The 21,823-nt window shown below is 45.2% G+C and overlaps 3 protein-coding genes across 3 annotated transcripts; 2 read left to right on the top strand and 1 right to left on the bottom strand.

Annotated features, from left to right (window-relative positions):
* Positions 1 to 161: 161 nt before the first annotated feature.
* Positions 162 to 12,096, top strand: SARC_04343 (hypothetical protein; the record flags this gene model as incomplete). Its single annotated transcript, XM_014301829.1, has 18 exons — positions 162 to 195; positions 573 to 822; positions 1,326 to 1,552; positions 1,992 to 3,376; positions 3,536 to 3,662; positions 4,378 to 5,877; positions 6,172 to 6,388; positions 6,927 to 7,081; positions 7,389 to 7,609; positions 7,943 to 8,272; positions 8,496 to 8,583; positions 8,950 to 9,210; positions 9,448 to 9,565; positions 10,059 to 10,152; positions 10,837 to 10,908; positions 11,328 to 11,409; positions 11,577 to 11,660; positions 11,927 to 12,096. The coding sequence occupies 18 exons, from the start codon at positions 162 to 164 to the stop codon at positions 12,094 to 12,096; spliced, it is 5,415 nt and encodes a 1,804-aa protein (XP_014157304.1).
* Positions 12,097 to 16,446: 4,350 nt separating this feature from the next.
* SARC_04341 (hypothetical protein) lies at positions 16,447 to 21,006 on the bottom strand. The gene has a single exon (XM_014301827.1). It carries the CDS (start codon positions 20,768 to 20,770, stop codon positions 18,773 to 18,775), a length of 1,998 nt encoding a protein of 665 aa, XP_014157302.1. The 5' UTR covers positions 20,771 to 21,006; the 3' UTR covers positions 16,447 to 18,772.
* Positions 16,476 to 16,968, top strand: SARC_04342 (hypothetical protein; the record flags this gene model as incomplete). The annotated part of the gene is made up of 2 exons (XM_014301828.1): positions 16,476 to 16,665; positions 16,868 to 16,968. 2 exons carry the CDS (start codon positions 16,476 to 16,478, stop codon positions 16,966 to 16,968), a joined length of 291 nt encoding a protein of 96 aa, XP_014157303.1.
* Positions 21,007 to 21,823: the final 817 nt, after the last annotated feature.

The raw sequence follows: 21,823 nt of genomic DNA, 5'->3' as shown, positions 1-21,823 counted from the left end.
GTATATATACTATTATATATATATATATATATATATATATATACGTCTGTGTCTGTGTGTCTGTTCATGATTAAACATTTTTAATAATTTTCTGTTCTGCCTTTCCCGCAACTTTTTGCTACAGGTGAAGGAAAGTGTAGACAAGGTGACTGATTCTATTGATGCGGCGCTGGAAATCGATTCGACCTCACGTGAGTAGAAAATCTGCACGTACTATTTGTAAACTATTCATTTAGTCAAACTGATTTCCCATGAGAATATCGGAGAACGCGTGCGATTCCACAGAGACCGAGCTCAAAAATATTTGATAAACAAGCATACGTGCAACGCCTTGTGTACACGTTTGCACTCTGAAGTGAAAAGAATCTATTGCACCTCATTCGGAATTAATATAAGGAAGCTTTGGTTCGAGCGAGCTATACGCAGGAGCTCTCAGTCTTATTTACTTCCTGTCTTGGCCCCATACCTGTCCCTTTCTCATCAAATACACGCGTGGGTCAGTCAACATGCCCGTTTACATCATATACTTCGTGTGTGTGCCCGTACTGACATTCCATCTCTCACTCACGCAGGTAAGCGCTTGGTTAGCGAGGGTGACGATGCAGATAACGATGACGAGGTGGTTAAGAGCACCGCTGTGGCCCCTTCTGGTCGCTCACCGTCTGTGTCTGGCCAGCCGGATGACTTTGGAGGCTATGCAGCCCTGGGCTTTGGTAAAAAGACTGCCCATGCGAGGGGTATCTCGCCACACTTGCAGCCCAAGTCGGGTAGAAGTGGAGTGGGGTTTTCGCCCAAGAGAACGTGGGATAACTCGTCCCCTGGGTGAGTGGATCTCAGTGTTTCTTTCTAGTAAGTGTGCATTTCATGTGACATTGAGATAGAACTGCTAGGGAAATCTATGTGTGAAGATACATATAGTTGGCAAATGTCTCAAAGTACCACAAAGCTAGCTTGCCAAAGTGGACAGACTGTGTATGCGAAAGTCGGAAGGAAACCAATCAGTGCAAATGTCTATATATTGCTCAGAGCTGCTGTTGTAGAAACAGAACGAGTTGCAGAATGCATAGTACAATATATCTGAGTACACAAATAATGTTTAATCCACTACCGGGCAAATAGACTATATATATTCTGCTGTTGTATGACTGGACCTCCCGCAGCATTCACACATCACACCCGTCGTTCGGCACTAACGATCGAAGGCGAATACCATTGAGGTATGCAATTTGTCCGACCCAACACTTCGTACATACACTATGCGTACCAACCGATTGCCACCATTGGTCTGATCGTCCACATCTTCTCTCAAACTATACCCTTACCAGTAGAGGGAGCGTGGATAGTTCGCATTCGAGCACGCGTAAAGACTCGGCCGCCGCCAGCCCAACTAGTAACCGGTCGGCTCAGACTCGGGGGAGAAACACCCAGCACACCTCAAAGAATACCCAGAGAACACAAAAGACGAGTGCAGCAGTGGGTTGGGAGAGTGGTGCTGGCGATGCCTGGGACGTTGTGGACGATGATTGGAACACTCCTGTCGGTGACCAGGGTGGTGAGTGTTGTCTAGCTGTGTGTTTGTGCGTGTGTGTGTTTTTGTTTGTTGAGTGTACACGTGTATGTCGTGAGTGAGCTTGAATCCCAAGACTTCGTAAGTAGCAGGTCAGTAAGGAATTGCAGTAATTCACAAATTTGTGTGTGAGAGTGGTGAGTTGTGGTGACCTGATTGTTTACCTTGCCTATATTCGCGCATTTGTTACTTATAATTACCTGCCCGCTGTGTGGCGATCGCGGGGTTCTCTCGCCCGGCCTGGCCAGATCTTGAGTCAAACACAGAACATACATATGGTTTGGCAATTCGGAGTCTATTTGAGAATTTTTAGTGTTTCTACCGATGCTTTGCCTGTGGTTTTCACACCTGAGCGCTGGCCACCAATGTGCCGCATTGGTTATGCTAACCTAAGTGTCTGTTCTGTACACTCGCTCCCACATAGACGATGGATTCGAGCCGATTGCCGTAGCGCCCACGAGCATCAAGAACGTACGATGTGCACGGAAACCTACCACCGACGATACCAGCGGTACAGATAGTTCTACAGGAATATTCGCCACCTCGAGGAAGGGTCCTCGTACAAAGGTAGATAGAGCAAAGGTGAGGGGGAAGCGTGCTGAGAGAAGTGACGGTGTGAGCGACGCGATATTCGGCAATGGGTCAGGAGAGGGTGTGCAGGATGATATAGCAGGTGCGACAAAGGCGGATACAGTTAAGGCCAAGGAGAAGCGTGCGCAGAGAAGCACGGATGTGAGTGACACACCAGCGAATGCAAGTGACGACATCATAGACAATGAGGCGGGTCAGGATGTGCACAGTGATGCGGCACGTGCGACAAAGACAGCCAAAGCCAAAACGAGGGACAAGCGTGCGGCGAGAAGTGCGGCTGTGGGCAGCACACAGGCACAGCATGCGTCGATTGACGATGGCGCTGGGGAGGAAGTGCTCGGTGCTGCAGTGGGTCAGACGACGGGGGATGTGAAGGCAGAGACAGTTGACTACAGCGTGGAGAATGATGTCGTACAAGCGCCTGTTGGAGAGTCTGCTCAAGGCAAGTCTGAACATGTCCGCAAGGCGAAAGGCGAGAAAGGCGCGCGGAAAAAGCACACGCCGAAAGGGAAGGTAGACGCAGAGGGGCAGGCGGTACAGCTAACTGATACTGCAAGTAAGGGGAAGAGTGGCAGCGAGGCGTTTGCAGATACAACGGAAACTCGAGATGCTGCGGAAGGTGACACTAGTGGTGCTACTGATAAAAGCATTGCGGAGGATGTCAAGGTTGGTGTGAGCCATGGACTAGAGTGTGCGGCAGATGAGAATGCGGCCATAGGCGAGAGAGCAGCTACAGAGGGTAATTCAATTGTCGATGAGGAAAGTGCGGTGCACAATCAGGGATGGGCTGATAGCGCGAATACTGACGACGGCTGGGGCCAAACCGACACTTGGGACGAGATGGAAGGTACAGGTGCACCCGGTGTTGGAGGTGAGAAGGCTGAAGTGACGCCTGAGGGTGTTATGTGTGACGCGAGTCTAGACGATACTCTACACTACACGGGCGGAGATGAGAGTGTAGTTGAGACTGAAGGTATGGGTAGGGATGATCAAGGGCAGGAAATGGCCCAAGAGCAAGATCTGGAGCAACGTTATGATCAAAATCAAGAGCAAGGCATGCGTGATGGTGTGGAGGTGGAGGCGCAAGACAACACAGTAGAAAATGCTCGTGCTCGTGCTCAGACAACGGCAGCAGAAAGCACGCCTGCGGATGCTGTGACTCGAGATGTGGCGGAGAATGTCACCGCAAATGAGCACAGCGAGAAGTTGAGCAATGAGGTAAGTTGGGCTGAACATCCGGATGTTTCGTAATGTATCGATCAACCTCGTACTTGGAAGTCGAAATTATACTCGCTCTCGCCTTTAGCAACACGGATTGAAGGCAGTTCTTATTTAAGCTAATAAGCCCTGTGACGTAAATGTGTTTCCCCTGAGTAGACGAATACCGACACGATCAACACCGCGGTAGAGAGAGCAGTCGAGTCCTTGACTGACAAGGAGGTTGCTACAGAGGACGCCTGGGACAATGGCATGGAAGGCTGGGAGCAAGCGGGAGAACATCATGGTATGGATACATCCACAAATGGCGTTTGTCGTATTGATGCCAACGTATAGTAGTATCGCAGGGGTGAGTGCACAGCCACAAATTCGATAGTGTAGAGCAGAGGCGGGCATGGTGTAAGAGTTTAATCAGGTCCCTGTCATTGTACGTATCTATTTAGTGTGATTTGTATCCGTTTAGTCGACTAAGCGGACTGCGGTTCTATGTCTCGTTGATGTATTTACTACAAAATATCTCTAGATTCTGTTGTCTAGATTCTGTTGTATGAAGATAATGCGAAATTAGGTACAGAGCTCATATAGGCCATACTAATACTCGGAACTATTATCTACAGAAGCAAACAATCCTGCAAACCAGACGAAATGTCAACTCCTGATTTCTAACACTCGTGAGTATACACTACAGAAACGAAAGATACTGTAAGAATGCATTAAGAGCTTACTCAGCATATTCTATCACTTAATAGTTTAAAGTAAGATATTGTAAGAACGCGTTAAGAGCTTACCCTGCCTATTCTATTACTTATAAATATAAACAAAAATACTGTAACAATGCGTTAAGAGCTCTCACTTATTATTCTAAACAAAGATATTGTAAGAATGCTTGGAAGAGCTTGCTCAGTCTATTCTATCACTCATGATTTGCAGCAGAAGTTACTCTGCAAATGGGCTAAGTTGCTCACACAGGCTATTACAACACTCGTACCTATCCACTACAGAAGCAACCGATACTGCGAGGACAGGCGAAGAGGCGGAGCTCACAGAATCAATCGCAGCTGACGATGGCTGGGCACAGGACGACAGCGCGTGGGATACAGCCGAATCGTTTGAGCCGATCCAAGAAGTCAGTGAGACAGTTGAACAAGACACCTGGACGGGCGGGGACATCGCGCCGCTGAGTGAACTGCCAACAGTCGTGGATGCGGTAGAGCGTGAGGAGCAGTCGGCAGTACTTCATGGTGAGGTGGATGCAGGGGATGTGGGTGTAGCAGCTGAGAGTGGGGGTGTGAATGAGGGGGTGGCAGATCCTCAAGCGGATATGGTTGAAGTAGATAGCCTGGCTGTTGAAGGCTCAGAAGGCATTGCTGGCACGCATGGAGACGATGCGACGGGTCACGAACATGAAGAACATCACGAGGGTGTACCTGGAGATGGGGACGCATTTGGCCAGAGTGAGAGTGAGCCTGTAGATGGAGTGGAGGTGAGCGATGGATTGGACGCAGTCGATGCGCAGCAAATGGAGGCTGTGCATGATACTGGCCAATACCCCGAAGGAGAGCAACGTGTTGGAAAGGACGAGGAGTATGAGACGTGCAATGAACAGAACACTTCCTCGCAGAATGGAGAGAGTTTGGAAGGCGTGCACTTGGAATCCCAAATCGAGGCCACAGGAGAGCTTGGTGAAACTGTGGGGGCAGAGAAGCATGTGGCTGGGCAAGAAGGGCACGCTCAGGTAGAGGCAGAGGCAGAGTACGAAGAAGCAGAGCCCGTCGAATATACAGACGAGCTTGTAGGGGAACGAAGCCATCAAGATTTCGAAGACAAGGGTCAACATGTCGAGGGACACGGAGAATATGAGGAAGGGCAAGAGCTGTACGCAGCAGAAAGTGCGAAGAATGTAGACGGCCAGGAAGAGTACTGCCAGGAGCAAGGTGAGCTCACAGAGGAGCAAGGAGCATATGCAGTGGAGGGACACGGTGACTACGCGGATGCGTACGACGAACGTGGGGGGGGTGAGGGAGAGTATGCAGAAAAGCACGGTGAGCATGCAGAAGAGCAAGGTGAGTATGCAGAAGAGCAAGGTGAATATGTGGATGAGCACGGCGAGCATGCAGGAGAGCAAGGTGAATATGCAGAAGAGCAAGGCGAGTATGCAGAAGAGCAAGGTGGGTATGCAGAAGCGCAAGGCGAGTATGCAGAAGAACAAGGTGAATATGCAGAAGAGCAAGGTGAGTATGCAGAAGTGCAGGCGGAAGACATAGCGGAAGTGGGAGCTCAAGTAGATGGCGTAGAGAGTGTTCATTTCGCCGACAATGCGACGCATGTCCAATACGCTGAGGATGCCTGTACGGAATACACCGACGAAAGCTACCACGAGTATGTGGATGAACAGGGTCAGCGCAGTCACGTGGACAGCGAAAGCGTTGGGTACGACGAGGGTCCCACCGCCTCGCTTGAGGTCCATGCAGTGAACAGTGTCGTGTCCAGCGGAGGTGATGGTAAGTTTATCGACGAAGAGTGTTGCCTTTTAGTTGGTACGTCTAGAACAGGTGAATCGCGCTCTGTTCGGAATTAGGCCATGTATGGCGATGTACCGTGCATGAGCGCGAAGCTATGCGTGTATTCGTGCTGATGGAAGGAAGTCAGGACTGATCTCGTTGCCGTTCGTCTCTCACTAACGTATTGACCTTTTAATTCTTGACCTTTTCCAACAAGCTTCTCTTTTTTCTTCCCCATCAATGGAACGTATTGTATTTTTGTTAATCTGTTATTCATTCATTTCTAACCTGCAGCCACCGATCCGCGTGAGCAACAAGTGCTACACCTGAGCATGGAGGTGAGTGAATTGCAAGACCAGAACCAGCAGTTGGAGGACACCAACGCACAGCTCATGGCCAAGATAAACGAGTTATCGGGCACTATATATGAGCTGCGAGAGAGCAACAACAGTCTGCAAACAGAGTACAACAAGGCGGAGAAGGCTCGAAAGCAGGCCGCTAAGAGTGCAAGGTCCGTTAGTACCTACCAAGTTGAATACATTTTATAGCTCGCGGCAGAGTCATTGCTAAAATTGAGCCTCATTGAAGGTTGCACACGCACACACACACACATATATATATATATATCTCTGTATATATATATATATATATGTATATATATATATATGTGTGTGTGTGTGTGTATAGTTTTGTTTTGTTTTGTTTTGTTTGTATAGCTTTTGAACATGACCCTCTTTGATGGCTTTTGCGAATGCACGACTAGACCATTGAGACCGTGTCATTGTGTGTAGCGTTGATATGATACGATGTCATGCAAGCTTCTCTTTTATGCGTGTACAAAGCTTACAACCCCCTGCACGGTGGCGAACCAAAACCAGAATTTCTCACAAAAAGCAATAGCCGGTAGCTTGACCACTTATCTCATAGTTATATAGAATTAGCTTGCCCACGTATCTCATAGTTATATAGAATCAGTGAAGGAGTCTTCAGCCTCTTAAATCGCAAGTACTTGATCGGATCATCTTGCTGACGCTTATGCTCGATGGCAGGGGAACGGCCGAGTTGGAAGCACTGATGGCTGAGAAGGATGAAGAGATCGAGGGTCTGCTCGGAGAGGGCACAAAGCTTTCCCAGCAGATGCATGTCAAGGATACGGCGATCAAGAAGCTGCGAGAGAAGAACAAAGAATTGGAAACTCACTTGGGTATGGTCTGTGCTTCATAGAAGCGGCCGTGCGGGATCTGAGGTGTCGTTTGTAGCGAATAGATTGTCGGGCTTAACGTCTAGTCATATACGGATCGTTTGTGTGTGCCCGTTTGCTAAGCCCTGCTAGTGCGATGTAGTGTGTGTATTGTACCAATGCACTAGAAGTACGCGTGGCATGTCATGTGTATACTCGGATATACTTTATATGTTACCAAAAAAAGGATTCAGCAATGTGTGAAGTGTCATGATCCGTCAACTGCACATTTGCTTAAAAGTGCTTGTGCGCCTTTCCCGACCGACAACAGGCAAATCACAGAAGTCCATGGACGAGAAAGACGCCTATCTGGCCAAGACTACACTGGAGAAGAACTCTGCCACCGAGCAACTAGCGGCCAGTGTTGCCAGGGCAAGCCAACTGGAGAAGGAGATGGGGCCCCTGAAGCACGAACTACACACGGCCAAACAGAACTTAGAGAGTAGTGAGAGGATTATCCAGAACCTGAACGACAAAGTAGAGGCATTCAGGGTATGTTCTGGGTGCTGCGGAAATTCACATGTGCTGTTGACGTGACGCCTAGCTGGTGTTTGGCGCACGCATTGTATAACGGATTCATTGACCACAGTTACCAAAACCTCCAAAGCATTATCGTGTGTAGGAGTGTGATATACACATATGTGAATATATGTATATGTGTATATGTAGCTCAATAGGCTGGGCGTGTGCATATACCACGGCCAGCCCAATCCAATCTGCAATGATCTATGCACATGATGATTTGAGGTATGACCCTCGTTCGTTGTATTCGATCGAAGCATACTTACTTTGTTTTATGACCTCGTGCCTCATGCACTTCCATAGATAGAGGTCGATAACGTCAGACGGGAAGGCGAGGACCGGGTGCGCACCATTGAGGAGAAAGTGATGACGGAACAGATGGGCGTGAGTGAAGACGTGACCGCCAGGTACGAGAAGCAGATAGAGACGGGTAAAGAGGCCATCGAACTACTGCGAGCACAGATTGAAACACTGGAATCAGCCCACAGTGCGAAGGAAGACGAATGGGAGGATGTACATAGACGTACCGTGATGGAGGCGGAGGAGCTCAGAGAGCAGTTGCAGGAGCAGGAGAGCCGAGTGGAGGACCTCACGAACGAGCTCGTGGTCAGTGCCGCGCCGTTGAATAAACAGGTGGGGCCATTCGATCAAATGATTTCTATGTGCTGTGAGGGTATACGATTCAGTGGATGAGGGGGTGTACTTGTGCTGGTTCATTTATGCTGGACGTATATACATGGCAATTGATAAGGTAGTGTATCTGTCCCTGGCGCTTTTGAGGATAAGCATTTCTGTGCATACATTCGTGGTGTTGATGTTTTCTGACACCCATAAATAATGCCTACTACACTTCCAGATTGAGTCCCTGCGCGCATCGCTGGCCGAGCACCAGGAGGAACTGCATATGGTTGAACGCAGCTATACTGAACGTCTTGGCGAAGCAGGTAATGATATAGAATGGCTCCCGGATTGGTGGTTTGTGTTCCATGTCACCTACACTACATACTCGTGTCGTGATCTTGTATTCCCACGCAGTTTCCTTGCTAGTTTTGTAACAGACGTAAGTATACGCGAAGCACCACAGAATAAAAAAATATTCGATTTTATCTTTTAATTGTATCGCGAGTCTTCTCACATGTCATGATTTCGTACCTACAGTTTCTCCGAGAAAGACGCTACGCTAAGTGAAGCCACACATACGAGGAGATCAAACTATTGACGAGTATTCTGCGTGCAGTTATCTGTATCTCTGTCTTTGTTGTGACTTGATGTATCCACTGAATTCTGATTTTGTTATAATTCCATGACAGACGCGAAGCTCAGCGAAGCCATTCAAAACGAGGACAACTATGCGCGTCGGATGGACGAGGCCAGTGAGAACGTGGCACACCTCACGAGCGTGCTAACGGATGAGAGGGAGCAGCATGAGCTGAAGCTCAACAAAGCGGTTGCCAAGCAACGGGAACTGCAGAGCGAGCTCGATCTGGAGAAGGAACGTGCGAATGCTGAGATTACTCGGCTGGAGAATGAGAAACTCAAACAGGTGTCGCTATCAGAGCACCGTATGGAAGGTACTTGACCTTTCTCCCCCGTTTGTCTCGATTGTGGCCATCTCGTTAATAGCATTTTTGGTGTCACTATGTGCGTTTTGTTCTTTCTTTGGTCGATGTGTTCGTTCCGTTATATGAATACGTATATACACACAGTTATAAACGATGATGGATGACTGGGATGAGGTTTTTGGCCATGAAGCATGATGGATGATATGAGACGATGAGTCATCTTGTGTAATATTAACTATGTTGCAGAGTCGTTGTCGCGCGTGGAAGAGCTTGAGAAACAGAACAGCGCGTGCACCGCACAGATTGGCGAATTGAAGACTGAGTTGGCGCAGATGGAAGAAGAGTTGCGCCACTATGCGCACAGGTGTGTTTGCAGAGCACTGCGCGTAGAATTGCTCGCGAGCGAAAGACCTTCCGCCATGAGTCGTGTGAATGCTAATATCCGCGAGGGTTGTCGCTGCTGACAGTATATACTTGTTGCTCTGATTACTGTTGATTTAGTATTTGTGTGGTGTGCGGTGAATGTCACGCTGAGGAAGAGATGATTTTATCGTCTTTCAGCCTCTGACCTCGGTGCTATTGCCGAGTCTGCCAGTAATTAAGTCGTGAGTGTGTCTACCATTAGCTATACATTGTAGGTAACTTGGATGCTGCTGTCTGAGAGGTTGCTACTGCGGATTATACCGGGTCTCCTGACAGCTGTGAGTAAAACCTTCAATGGATACAGTCGACACCGCACACATATTAACAGTGAAAGGCGAACCAACTGCTGTTGGTAGAACATATCCGAGATACACATCCCGTTGGTATGGTAACATAATCTCATACTCTGGTACACTTATCCCATATGATCTCAGGGGGTCGCCTACAACGAGTCCAATGGAGCGCGCCCAATCGCTGCGACGAGAAATCAGTGCGGACGGTTCGCACTTGTCTTCGTCGTCGATTAAGGTACGTGCTACGATGCATGGCATCACTCTCTGGCGTATCCGTCGGAATCAAGATATCTGTGACATACTATAGTGTCTGCTGCATACTTTGTAGCGATCATAAGTGTCAGCTGCATGGTATTAGTTTCTGTTTTGTATCTGCCGTAGAGATTGGTTCAAACCTGTCTTCCATAGTTGGCTGCGATTGCGCCTCGTGACATCCCGGTTATTCTATTTTTAGAGCTAGCATATGAATGACACGCCTTCGCACTGTGTAGATCGACTGGCATTGGAGACACCAGTTGAGCGCCGGAGTGTGTGCGTGTCAATTGAACACACATTACTTTAGTATCATGCCTCTCTGAGGACGTGTGTATCTCTTCACATATGCGCATAGGATATTGGAATGCAGCAATGCCGTTCAACCACTTCAATTTTTCTTACCTAGTAAGGAACACTGCTACTTCTTGCACAAGTTAGGTTTGCCATGGATAGACAAGTGCAACACAAGCCATAGCGCAGTTCAAACTAAAAATACTGTATCCATAGAGCGGCCGATCAACCCTTCTCTGTCTTTAACAAGTGGAAAATGGAGCCAGATCTGCGTTTATTTCGCATTACATTTAGAGTGGCCAGGCCATACGGCGAGTGAGCATGTCGTATAATCGTTCAATTAAGTAAGTCAGTATCTTCTGTTATATGGCAGGTACACTCAACAGGGGACGAACTGGGGCGACTCAATACGGACACACTCAGCAATTGGGAGCAGTTGAAAGGGGTGTGTATCAGATATGCCTCTATAACCTTGCATTTTGCTGCTGTTCCAATAACGACTGAACTTCATGCTGTGTTTTAAATGTCTGTGGCGAGCGGAATATATCTCTCGCGTTTTCTTGCCTTGGGCAATCGATCACCACATACACAACCTCCAATACCCTCGCAGCCGCCAGCCTTGCCATCACATCTCATCATGCACTGTCCAGTCACAGCCCAGATCTTCCAATTGCGTCTGCATGACTTGCACATCTCTCGTCAAACGCTTCGTTCTTACTGCAGCCATGTTACACAGTCTGCTAGTCAATGTCTTCGCATGTGGTGTGTGTAGGTCACGCAGTATGCTTGTCAGTGTCTGCGCGTGGTTTGCTAGCAACTCGCACTCACTCGTTGGCACTCTACGTATGATATACACACGTCCAGGCACTGCACCAGCGCGAACGGGAAGTCGTCAGTTTACAGAGGCAAATACAGGAAGAGACCAATCTACGAGTGTCTATGGAAGGTGTGTCGATTGGCAGGGCTACGCGTTTGGTAATCTGTCGTCAATGTGTAGCGCAAGCTTAGTTTTAACACTATTTACACTAACGATTATGGATGGAATGTAACTACCAGATGCTTTAAATTAAATGCATACCGTATCAAATGTTAACCCTTTATCGTATTTCACAGAGGAAGTTACCGCACTCGTGGCCGAAATTGAAGAGCTGCAAGTATTCAAGGGTAAAGTGGATGAACTGCAGACGGCATATGAAGGTATTGCGCACCTCGCATGTGGGTTGCATCGTCCTTTCAGTTAGCACGCAATTGCTGCGTGTTGTATCTAGCCATTTTTTGTGCATGATTGGGCTGAAAGTCATGGTTCTTGAATAACTTTGTCATAATCATACGCACGCCTGATCTCTATTTGAATTTGAAGTGTGCAAACCGCTCTGTTACAGCTCGGATACGCTGATCGCATGAGGGAGGCAATCTGTACTCAATAACTATTGGCGCGGTCTGTCCTTGTTCTTTTACTTCAGCCATGAATCAGAAATACGAGGTGATGCTCCAAATGTATGGGCAAAAGGCGGAAGAGGCCGAAGAAGCACGCTTGGATTTGCTAGATATTAAGGAAATGTACAAGGATCAAACAAATCACTTGATCATGCAAATCAGTGATCTGGAAACTAAGGTTGCATCGGCACGATGACGGCGTTGTGTTCAAATTATACAAGAAGAATGGTGTGACATGGAATCCCAGCTATACCACTATGATCAGGGCTGCTAGAAAACAGAATATCGAACGTGACGGCACTCTCAGCAATAACATTTTGAGTATGCTATAATCTGAATCAGGAATGGTGGGATAAGGGAGCCCAGTTATACCGCTGTGGTCAATGCTGTTGGAGATCAGAAGATCGGACTGATGACACTCTTAGCAATAGCTAATGGCTTCGCACTGTCCAGTGACAAGGACTGTCCCTTGGCAAATACTGAGTGACTGAACACGGGAAATGTTTCCAAACCGAGTGAATGCACACTTCGATCGATGCCGGTTCATGCGCACCACGACCTGAGGTCTAGACGGGTTAGCCCATGGGGCAAACTGGGGTTGGCCGGAGTACACACCTGTACATGCAACTTAAGAGCCCTGGATTTACTGTCGGCTGCAGCTCAGTTGTCCACTTAAGCATGCGACAGCTCGATGGCCTACCCAGAGCGAACTTGAAAGGTTAAATACTTCTAGATGTTATAGTTAGTAAGCTCAGGCCCAGCTTCGCGACCTGTGGCTCTTGGAGATGTAATCTAGCGCTCCTGTCTGCCAGCAGTCGAGCATGTACAAGACCTCACATCGCCCTTATTTTGTATCCCTTGTGGCTTTGAGAGAGATCGGGCTAGAGTTCCAACACTTTGCAATTCCATTCGACACCCAAAGGCTCAAGTGAAGCCCAGAGAAGGTACCACGGGATACCGTAACCATAAAAAGGCCATGAAACATGGAAGAGATATTCAAGCAAAGAGGGACGAATCGCAACTGTTCGAGAACACATAGGCACAAGTCGAAGTATACACAGTACCTAGCGTAGTAGGTACAAAGATATAGCGATACACGCTTACTAGTACATTTAGTCAGTGATGCTCTTTTCGATCTATTTTGGCTGGGATAAACATTAAACTATGAGGACATAAACTATGGCCTTTAAACATGTATCTCTTCGCCCTCATAGTTCAGGATGGCATGGTAAAGAATATAACGTCTAAGGCATTGTATAACCACTGACCCAATGTTCAAGCTGGACCAAAATACGCGCAGTGGTAAATATTCTTCTTATTAGAGCTGCTCTCCAACGGACACGGTTCGCTCTTCTCTGATCACTGTATACTATCACACTTCAAATTCAGACGGTTTTCATGCAATTTCCTCACAACATTTGTCGAACTTTATCTATTTAAACAATGATCCTTATTTGCATTGGAATGGCTATCTAATTAGGCTGACCATGCTCTACAAATAATTTATTTGTTTTTAAATAAACGCAGAATTATAAATATGAAGTTGATGTTTTATTGGAGTATATATTTTACGTGCCGAGTGACTACCATCGCTCCGAATGTCCAATGGTCTTGTCATATCAGCACCTTTGCAGATTAATCTCTTTCATGGGATTCCTGATAGAGCTCGTCGCACCAGTGGCACCACTGTAGAGCGTAGATAGATTGCTTTCCTTTCTCGAACGCCACGCGCTCTCTAATCTACTAATTTAGTCTAAAGTTGTGGCATGAGGTTCTAGAAGCTGAAGAATCTGTTTAACGATTGCTGTAAAGAGTTCACCGATGGGGAATCTATTGTTGAGTCTTCTACTATCCTGTGACTATCGGCTTCTTAATTTTATACAACGTTTATATGGTGTGCACATCGTTGGCGTACGCCGTACATGCTACTATTTTACGTTTCGAGTGGATATAATTATTTACATGATATATATGACAACTTTTTGTAAATATATTTTTATTTATCAGTTTAAGATCAGTATTCTATAATTTGATAAAAATCACTGTACATCACCCGCCTTCGTCCCACGTGTCCCCAACCCAGCGGTCACCTATTCTCACGGGTCTGCGTAAGCTGATGTTAACCTGTCATAGAATGATTCGAATTCCAATTCTGAATTCCCACTTTCCCAGTCCCCGGCAGTCCGGCACGCCGTACGGGAATCGGGATGCCTAAATATTTGGTTTTTGTTACAAATATGTAGAAGAAGAAAATTTATTTTGAATAGAAGAAAAAAGGAGTATTTCTTGAAATGACTAAATATAAAATTATATAATATGTTCTATTTTCAGAAAGGCTATGATAATATACATAAATACATATGTATTTTATTCAAAGTCATTATTTAGTATTTTTTTCAAAAATATATAAATTAATATTCAATATTTACGGCCGACGAATGTAAATATGAAGTATTGTTTATATATATGTAATATGTACTATCAAAAAATATTGTTTTTTTTTCAAAACAATTAAAAAATTTATAACTGTTTGTCAACTTTCTTGTCGAATTTTCTAAAGAAAGAAAGTCAAAGGCTACTTTTAAGGAGACAGCTATGAATACAACAGTTCTAAAAATTGCAAACAAAAATTGCAAGTTGCAACTTCAACTTGTAACAGAAGGAGTGATAAAGTTGCCAAATATTTATTACACTATACAGCAATTGGGAGGATTACACGAGGAACTTGATTCATTGAGTGTCGCGATTGGTGACGCGAAGCGTGTGCATTGTCACTAATTTCATTAATGCATACATCATCGCGCTACAAAGATCGAAATCATTGAATCGAAACTTCTTCGATTGACTGATAATATTGCCGGCTTTGACTTTCGGACAACGAACTTACATTTTAGACTCTGTACAATATGACATGTACCCGATAGTAAGATTATCTATATCCAGCGATCCCATACTGACAGTGAACCGGTGCCAACTTCAGTGACCATGTATCAAGAATTAATGTGCACGCCTATTGAAAATGGGAGACTTGTTCGGAATAAATGTACTGTTGAGCTGGCTTCTTGATCCGCATCTTAATGCAACTGTTTAACGTCCGAGTTAAAACCTATACATGATGATATACACATTACTTCCGTCTAATAGTCTCCCAATTTATGCCAAATTTTATCAGACTAAAACACTGATCCTTATCTGTGGACGAATAGTGTACCCATATTCAATACACATGCTATATTTCAATGGGTTGTCCATGCCCAACAGATATATTAAACCAGGAATCAGAAGAAAAAGATCAGTGTTTTATTGGGCAATATAATTTACTTGTTGTGTGACTGGCATCGTTCCGAATACGGGACAAGCCCATTTCCACTCTGGCTTTGGCAAAGACTAGACTCGCGTCTATGCTGTTATTTACACATTCAGAGACAGCCTCGGTTGTGGGGTAGTTAAAAGTATCATCGCAAGCTACCATGGGGAAAATAACATGCAATATTTCTATGAGATGTCCATGACCAATCAATACATAATAAACAAGGAATCAAAAGTAAAAGATAGGTATTTTAGTGTACAATATAATTTACTTGTCGTGTGACTGGCATCGTTCCGATTACGGGACAAGCCCATTTCCACTCTGGCTTTGGCAAAGACTAGACTCGCGTCTATACTGTTATTTACACATTCAGAGACAGTCTCGGTTGTGGGTTAGTTGAAAGTGTCAACACAAGTTACCATGGGGAAAATAGGGCCTGAGGTGGTTAATGATTCTATTGTCACCAATGCTGTACATAGACATTCCTACTACTAAATAGAGACTGGAGAGAGAGCCCGAAGTTTCAAATTTGAAATCTTTGAAGTTTGAATTCGCCGGAGCTATGGATACATAGAATAATGATAATTTAAATCTTAGTGGAGCAATATAATTGAGAAAAGAGCATACGATAGGTGACTGGCACTCATTGCTATAAAATAAAGAAGAAAAAAATGCTGGCCTGCAGCCACATAGAACTGCAACAGCCAGCAACTTTGCAACTCTGCGCAGAATTTATTATTTATTACTCCACACTACCGTACAATGCAAGACTTGCAAGTTGCAAGTAGCAATGCAACAACTTTCGAATTTTCGAAGCCCAAATTTAGTAAAAGAGCTAAACCCTATATATGCCACCGATCTGCAATGAGCATACGGCATCATATGATCATGCTCAAGTATTTTCCAATATATCCTTTGCGTGAATTTCAGAAAATAGACATATTGGAATTGTAGCAAACTCAATGGATCCCCAACAACGGACACATTTCCGACAATCGTTAAACAAATTCTTCAGACTACTAGAATCTCGATTTTTCAACTTTGGACTAAAATAGAAGTCGTGAGGGCGCCTGGCGTTTGAGAAATGAACGCGAACCATCTACTATTGTGCGACTGGCTCAGTCAGGAATTCCACGAGAGAGATTTGAGATATTTATCTCCAAAGGTGCCAATTTGGCAGGCCTGTTTAGTATAAATACGGTGGTGGCCAAACGTATACACGTCACAAATAAATACAAAGTATATTACCCAAATTTAATATTATCATGTTTTCCCAAGCTTTCCTTTCTGCCGCGGTTGTTGCTTTGGTGTCTGCTAGCAGCATTGCTCCCCGTCAAGCACTCGTCAGTGCAATGGCCCCTAAACTCATAGAGAGTATCAAGGAGACACTTGTGCCATGTGCATCGTCGGATACATGTCTGCTAGGGTGCATTGAGTCTACATTAGCTACCGAGGGTAATCTTCTATGGGATAACATCCAGGTAATGTTCCCAATAGCGCAGTAATTGATGCTGGTATCACCGAGCTCACTATCGACGTCGAGGAATGTGTTGCAAACAGCACCACTAGTACTGAATTGGCCGAGTGCAATGCAGCCCAAACTGTGGAGAATACTGTTTCCAACGATTTCGTTAATGATTTGTTTTCCCCATGGTAGCTTGCGATGACGCTGTCAACTACCCCACTGCCGAGGATGTTTCTGCATGTGTGAACGATACCATAGATGAGGGTTTAGTCCTTGCCAAGGCCAGAGTGTAGTTGGGGGTTTCTCTTGAAAGGTGAACATTCGGTTTAGTTAAATAAAAATCTATATAGTTCTATGTTGATTCTATATGGTGCAATTTTTAACTCAAGTCAATTAGATCCTTAGATACGAATCATTGAATCATCACTACTCCAACGATGGGTCCATTCGTTTGAAGGGTAACCCCTGACTTCTTAGTAGCCATTCAATTTACATTGTACATACCAGTAACGGATTGCGTTGTATGTTATATGTAACATGCTTGTTTGATTCTCTCGCAGAAATTACATTTCAAAGCACAGTGTGTGTGGCGGTATGAGATGTCGGTAAAACTATGGCCTCGTATACTAGCTACAAGCGATTTAGCTTAAGATACAGTCGGCCATAATATCGTGAATAGTTGAACTTCATGCGTGTTTGAACATAGCCGTTTAAAAAATAGACAGGAAATATATTTGTTTCCTCCCATCTAATCTTGTTGAATTATTAACTACATTTTTGGTTCAAGGTTTCAGCCTATATCGTGATGAAGATACAGTCTGAACTGCTCTCCGTAATTGCTTCGTTTTGATGGTGAAGTCAAACTGTACAAACAGCTTCAAAAAATACACAGCCAAATCCAAGTAGAGACTTATTGTAAATACTTCAGGTGTTGCACCACCAAGTTCATTTACCAAAGCTACAATCGAACAGCACAGACGTAGTGACAGATTAGCATATGTCCAAAATTTCTGTACTAAGTCTACAAAACGGCCAGGCCGGCTACCGAAGAATACATTATTGACCAACAATTGCAAGATGCTCTCCAATGCAATAGATATCATAGCTTCGAAATCAAACGAACATCGAATACCATCTCATTGAAATCCAATAAATACCATGAAGAAACCATAGAAGTGCACACGTGATCTTTCTACATACAGGCAGTGATCGAGTCTTGCGAGTAACTGGATATCCCATCGTATAGCCGAAATTATCATTGGCTCCAACTACTTTATCGTGCTCGAGGAAGTAATAGCTCGTGATAAGATTAACTTTGACTTTGACGGTTGTATGATTGGTTTATGTGAGCCTTACCACTGATTCTCAATACTGTCGTTTAGAATCATACTTCCAATAGGGCCTAATACAGATGTCTCAACGTTATTCACACCGCACATATGATAATGACTCATTCCTAAATTCATATTTTTTCTGTGTATATGCACCTTCATCACCGCATACGCTAAAAGATAACTCGCCTGAAACAATGGACACATCATCCTCTGTGCTATCTGCCGTCGCGATTTTTCAGCCCGGCACGAAACCCTCATCATGACACGCCATGTCAGTTTCGACGAATACACGACACTTTCATAGTCGGCTATCGCGTTTACATACCAACTTACACAGACAGCCACACGATTTCTGCCCTCCCTACATCCACTTCGCCGCATTTTCAAATGTATAGGATTGTAACCTTCACTAAAAGTACAAGCAGTTACCTCTCGTTGCAATATATCATGTATACCATTGTGCTCTCATTACAATTCGTGCACTCGGCACAATGCGCCACCATATCGTGTCTAGCCAGCTCGACCGTGTTTACAAAACACATGTCGTCGGCGGTGTTCACGGTCACTTAACAAACATAACACTTCACCATCATCTAAACTACATTCTTCTGTGCTCAAAGGGCGCGTGTATCCGCATTAATTAAATTATTGAGCACTCGTATCTCCGCGTACACTATTTTAAATATCTCTAAAAATCTCCGTTCTACCAATTCAAAAGCCGTTGTTGGCTTCCGCTCCTCTTGCACAACTAACATCTCCACGATCAGGCTGCCTCTGCTTCTTTTGCCGCCATAGCCTCGGCCGCAGCCTTCTGCTTAGCAAACCTCTGCGGACTGCAATCATCCAAGTAGAAGTCGATCTCGTCTCGCTTCGCCTTTGTTTCTACACTCTCTGTATCGATACCATACACAGGTAGATTATCTACGTGCACGCGCGTGATACTCTCGGCCAATAGTCTGCCGGATGCTAGACCCCTCATGAAGCCCGACCCCGTCAGCACAAAAGCCTTGCCAGTGTCATCCAATGCACCACAGATGATTTTCTGGTCCGGTGTGAAGGGCATCACACCTGACCACGAACCAAGCATAGGCACACCTTTGAGCTGAGGGAACAGCCGTGTGACTGTGTTATAGTTGTCCTCGATGCCATCTTCTAGCACTATCCCGTCCAGGTTGGCCTGCACGCGATCGCCCCCGAATTTGGCTACACCATTCGCCAGCTGCACGCCGTAGAGGTGGCTAGTAATGCGTTTGTACGGTGCTGTATTCTCCCGGGTGGTCTGGTGTTTGACCTTGTTCTTGCGCCAGTACGTCACTCCCTCGAGACCGTAGACATTGTTATTGAGCTTGAAGTCCGGGTGCGAAATGGCAAACATCTGCCCGTGCATTGCCTTGACGGGCACATCACACCCAATCATCGCCGCATGCTCTTTCGCTTTCCATCCCGTGCAGATCACCACCACATCCGCGTCCAACTGCTCTCCATTCTCACACGTCACGCGGTAGTTCATGCTACTGTCCTCTACAGGCGCAATGTCTGTCACTGCATGATCTAGCAACAGTCTGACCCCATTCGCCTGAGCTCTCTTTGCGAAGGCATCACACACCATATACGGATCCACGGTTGCACCCCTGGGATGGTACACAATAGCCTTCAACTGCTCGGGAGAGATGGCCGGCTCTATCTCTGCCATACGAGCCTTATCCGTGACTATCTCCGCACCCCGTACTTTCCCATCCGCACCAAATATCGCGCGCGCACCTTCGAGTTGTTCATCGGTTTCTACCAACCCAATGGTACCCTTATCCGTGAACTCCACATCACCCCATTCCGCCTGCATTGTCTTGAAAAACAAGTACGCCTCCTCGCCAAGCCACTGTGTAAGACCCATGGGAGGTTTGGTTGACCCCACCTGACTCACATTGACATCAATAGCGCCATTGGGTTTCTCCTCAATCTCTGTCTTCTCGAGCAACGGACCAAGCCACATAATCGCCGAACTCCTCAGTGCAGTCCCTCCCACAATCGGATCGTGCTCGAGCAGCGCAACATCCCACTCGGCTGAGAATGTCTTGTTCTGCGACAGGAAATACGCTGCCGACGCCCCACATATACCTCCGCCTACTATAACCAGTCGCTTCTTCTGTGTTTTAGCCTTCTCCTCAATGATCTCTTCGATATCGGTCATGATCTTCACCGGCGTGTACGCACCCAGAATCAGACGCCCTACCGCTAACCCCGGGCGCATGGCCTGTGCCTGTGAGGAATGCTTCATCGCATGGTACTCTGCGGACACATCCTTTCCACCAAAGGATAGAAGGACAGCTTGGCCACCCGGATGTTGGCTTAACAGCGACGTGACATCGTAAATAACACCGTCTATAATAATCCAGCAATCGTCTTTATTCGCGTGCTCGCGCACTTCATCCATTGTGAACGGCTCTAACTCGTCGGTCTCCTCGGGTGTGAGTTCATGTATGCCCGCCCCTTCCTTACTCGCATCTGCTTCTGTAGCACTACTAAGAAGTCCCTCCTGTTTTGCCACCGGGTAGGTTGTGCTTGAATATACATACGTCGCCAGACACGCACCCGTTACAGCACTAATACCCCTCAACGCCAATCTCTGTGAACGCACATGTGTGTGTGTATGCTGCGAAGTGGCGCTTGCAAACCCTCGGGCGGCATATCTCATGGTTGTGCGCCGAGAGGCGCTTGTCATCGTTCTCCTCGACAAACAGGATTGTATATGCCTTGAAAACATCTTGAAACCCCCTCTGTGAATTGTATAGGTATAAATATTCAATGCACGTTCTCGAATGACTGGAGTTGTGGCAAAGGTTCAAATGTTGAATCTACGTGAACTGTCGACTACTTATTGCGAGAAATATGTAATTTAACGCCTTACCAGCCTCGTGTGCCTTTCACCCAGCGCTACACACAACAGCTTATTTATGTGCAAACTGATAATACAACTAACAAGGCTCATCCTACAGCTGAGATACGCTACATACTTTTAATATATATACTTATTTGAGAATCCATGACAATTGTACAAATCTGAGTGGACAATGGACACATTCTACAAAATCCAAATCATTCGGAACTCATGCTTCCCCGAATATGGGGATATTCCTTTTGCGGTTATAAGTAGTCCCGAAAATTCTTACAGGGGCTGCCCTGAATTTTCAAAAGAAAAAGGTGTGTAAACAGGCCTTGCACCTGAGAAAAAAGGTTCTGAGCCATATCTTGGACAAAGGCATAAAGCAATGGCCTTTTTTTCCGTTTGCCGTTTTTTCCGTTTTCTTTAATGTAAAAACAAAGCCAAAATATAGTCCCCGGAGACCGGAAACTGGAGAGGCTGAGGCATTGTGGGCTGCGGCCTATTTCACATCTTAACATGTATTATTTACAATCTATTTTTCCTGTCTCTGTACTTTACACCATTCTCTCACTATTTATTACATACAGTTAAATTCGCTCTCTATATACATTACACAAACTCTATATGTATTAACGCCATTCTCTCTCTATATATTGCACAATTCTTTCCCAATGTATAACACGATTATATATATAAATATATATAAATATATATATAAATATATATAAATATATATAAATATATATATATATATATAATATATATATATATATATATATATAAATATATATATATATATAAATATATATATAAATATATATAAATATATATAAATATATATACAAATATATATAAATATATATAAATATATATATAAATATATATAAATATATATAAATTTTTATAAGTATATATATAAATATATATAAATAT

Source organism: Sphaeroforma arctica (assembly GCF_001186125.1).
Source record: "Sphaeroforma arctica JP610 unplaced genomic scaffold supercont1.240, whole genome shotgun sequence".
Lineage (NCBI taxonomy): Eukaryota > Ichthyosporea > Ichthyophonida > Sphaeroforma > Sphaeroforma arctica.
The sequence above is the reverse complement of the archived record's forward strand: the minus strand, read 5'-3'. Positions and strand labels throughout refer to the sequence as shown.

Excerpts from the sequence above, each read along its gene's own strand:
- SARC_04341 (XM_014301827.1), bottom strand. The coding sequence starts at position 20,770 with ATGTTTTCAAGGCATATACAATCCTGTTTGTCGAGGAGAACGATGACA.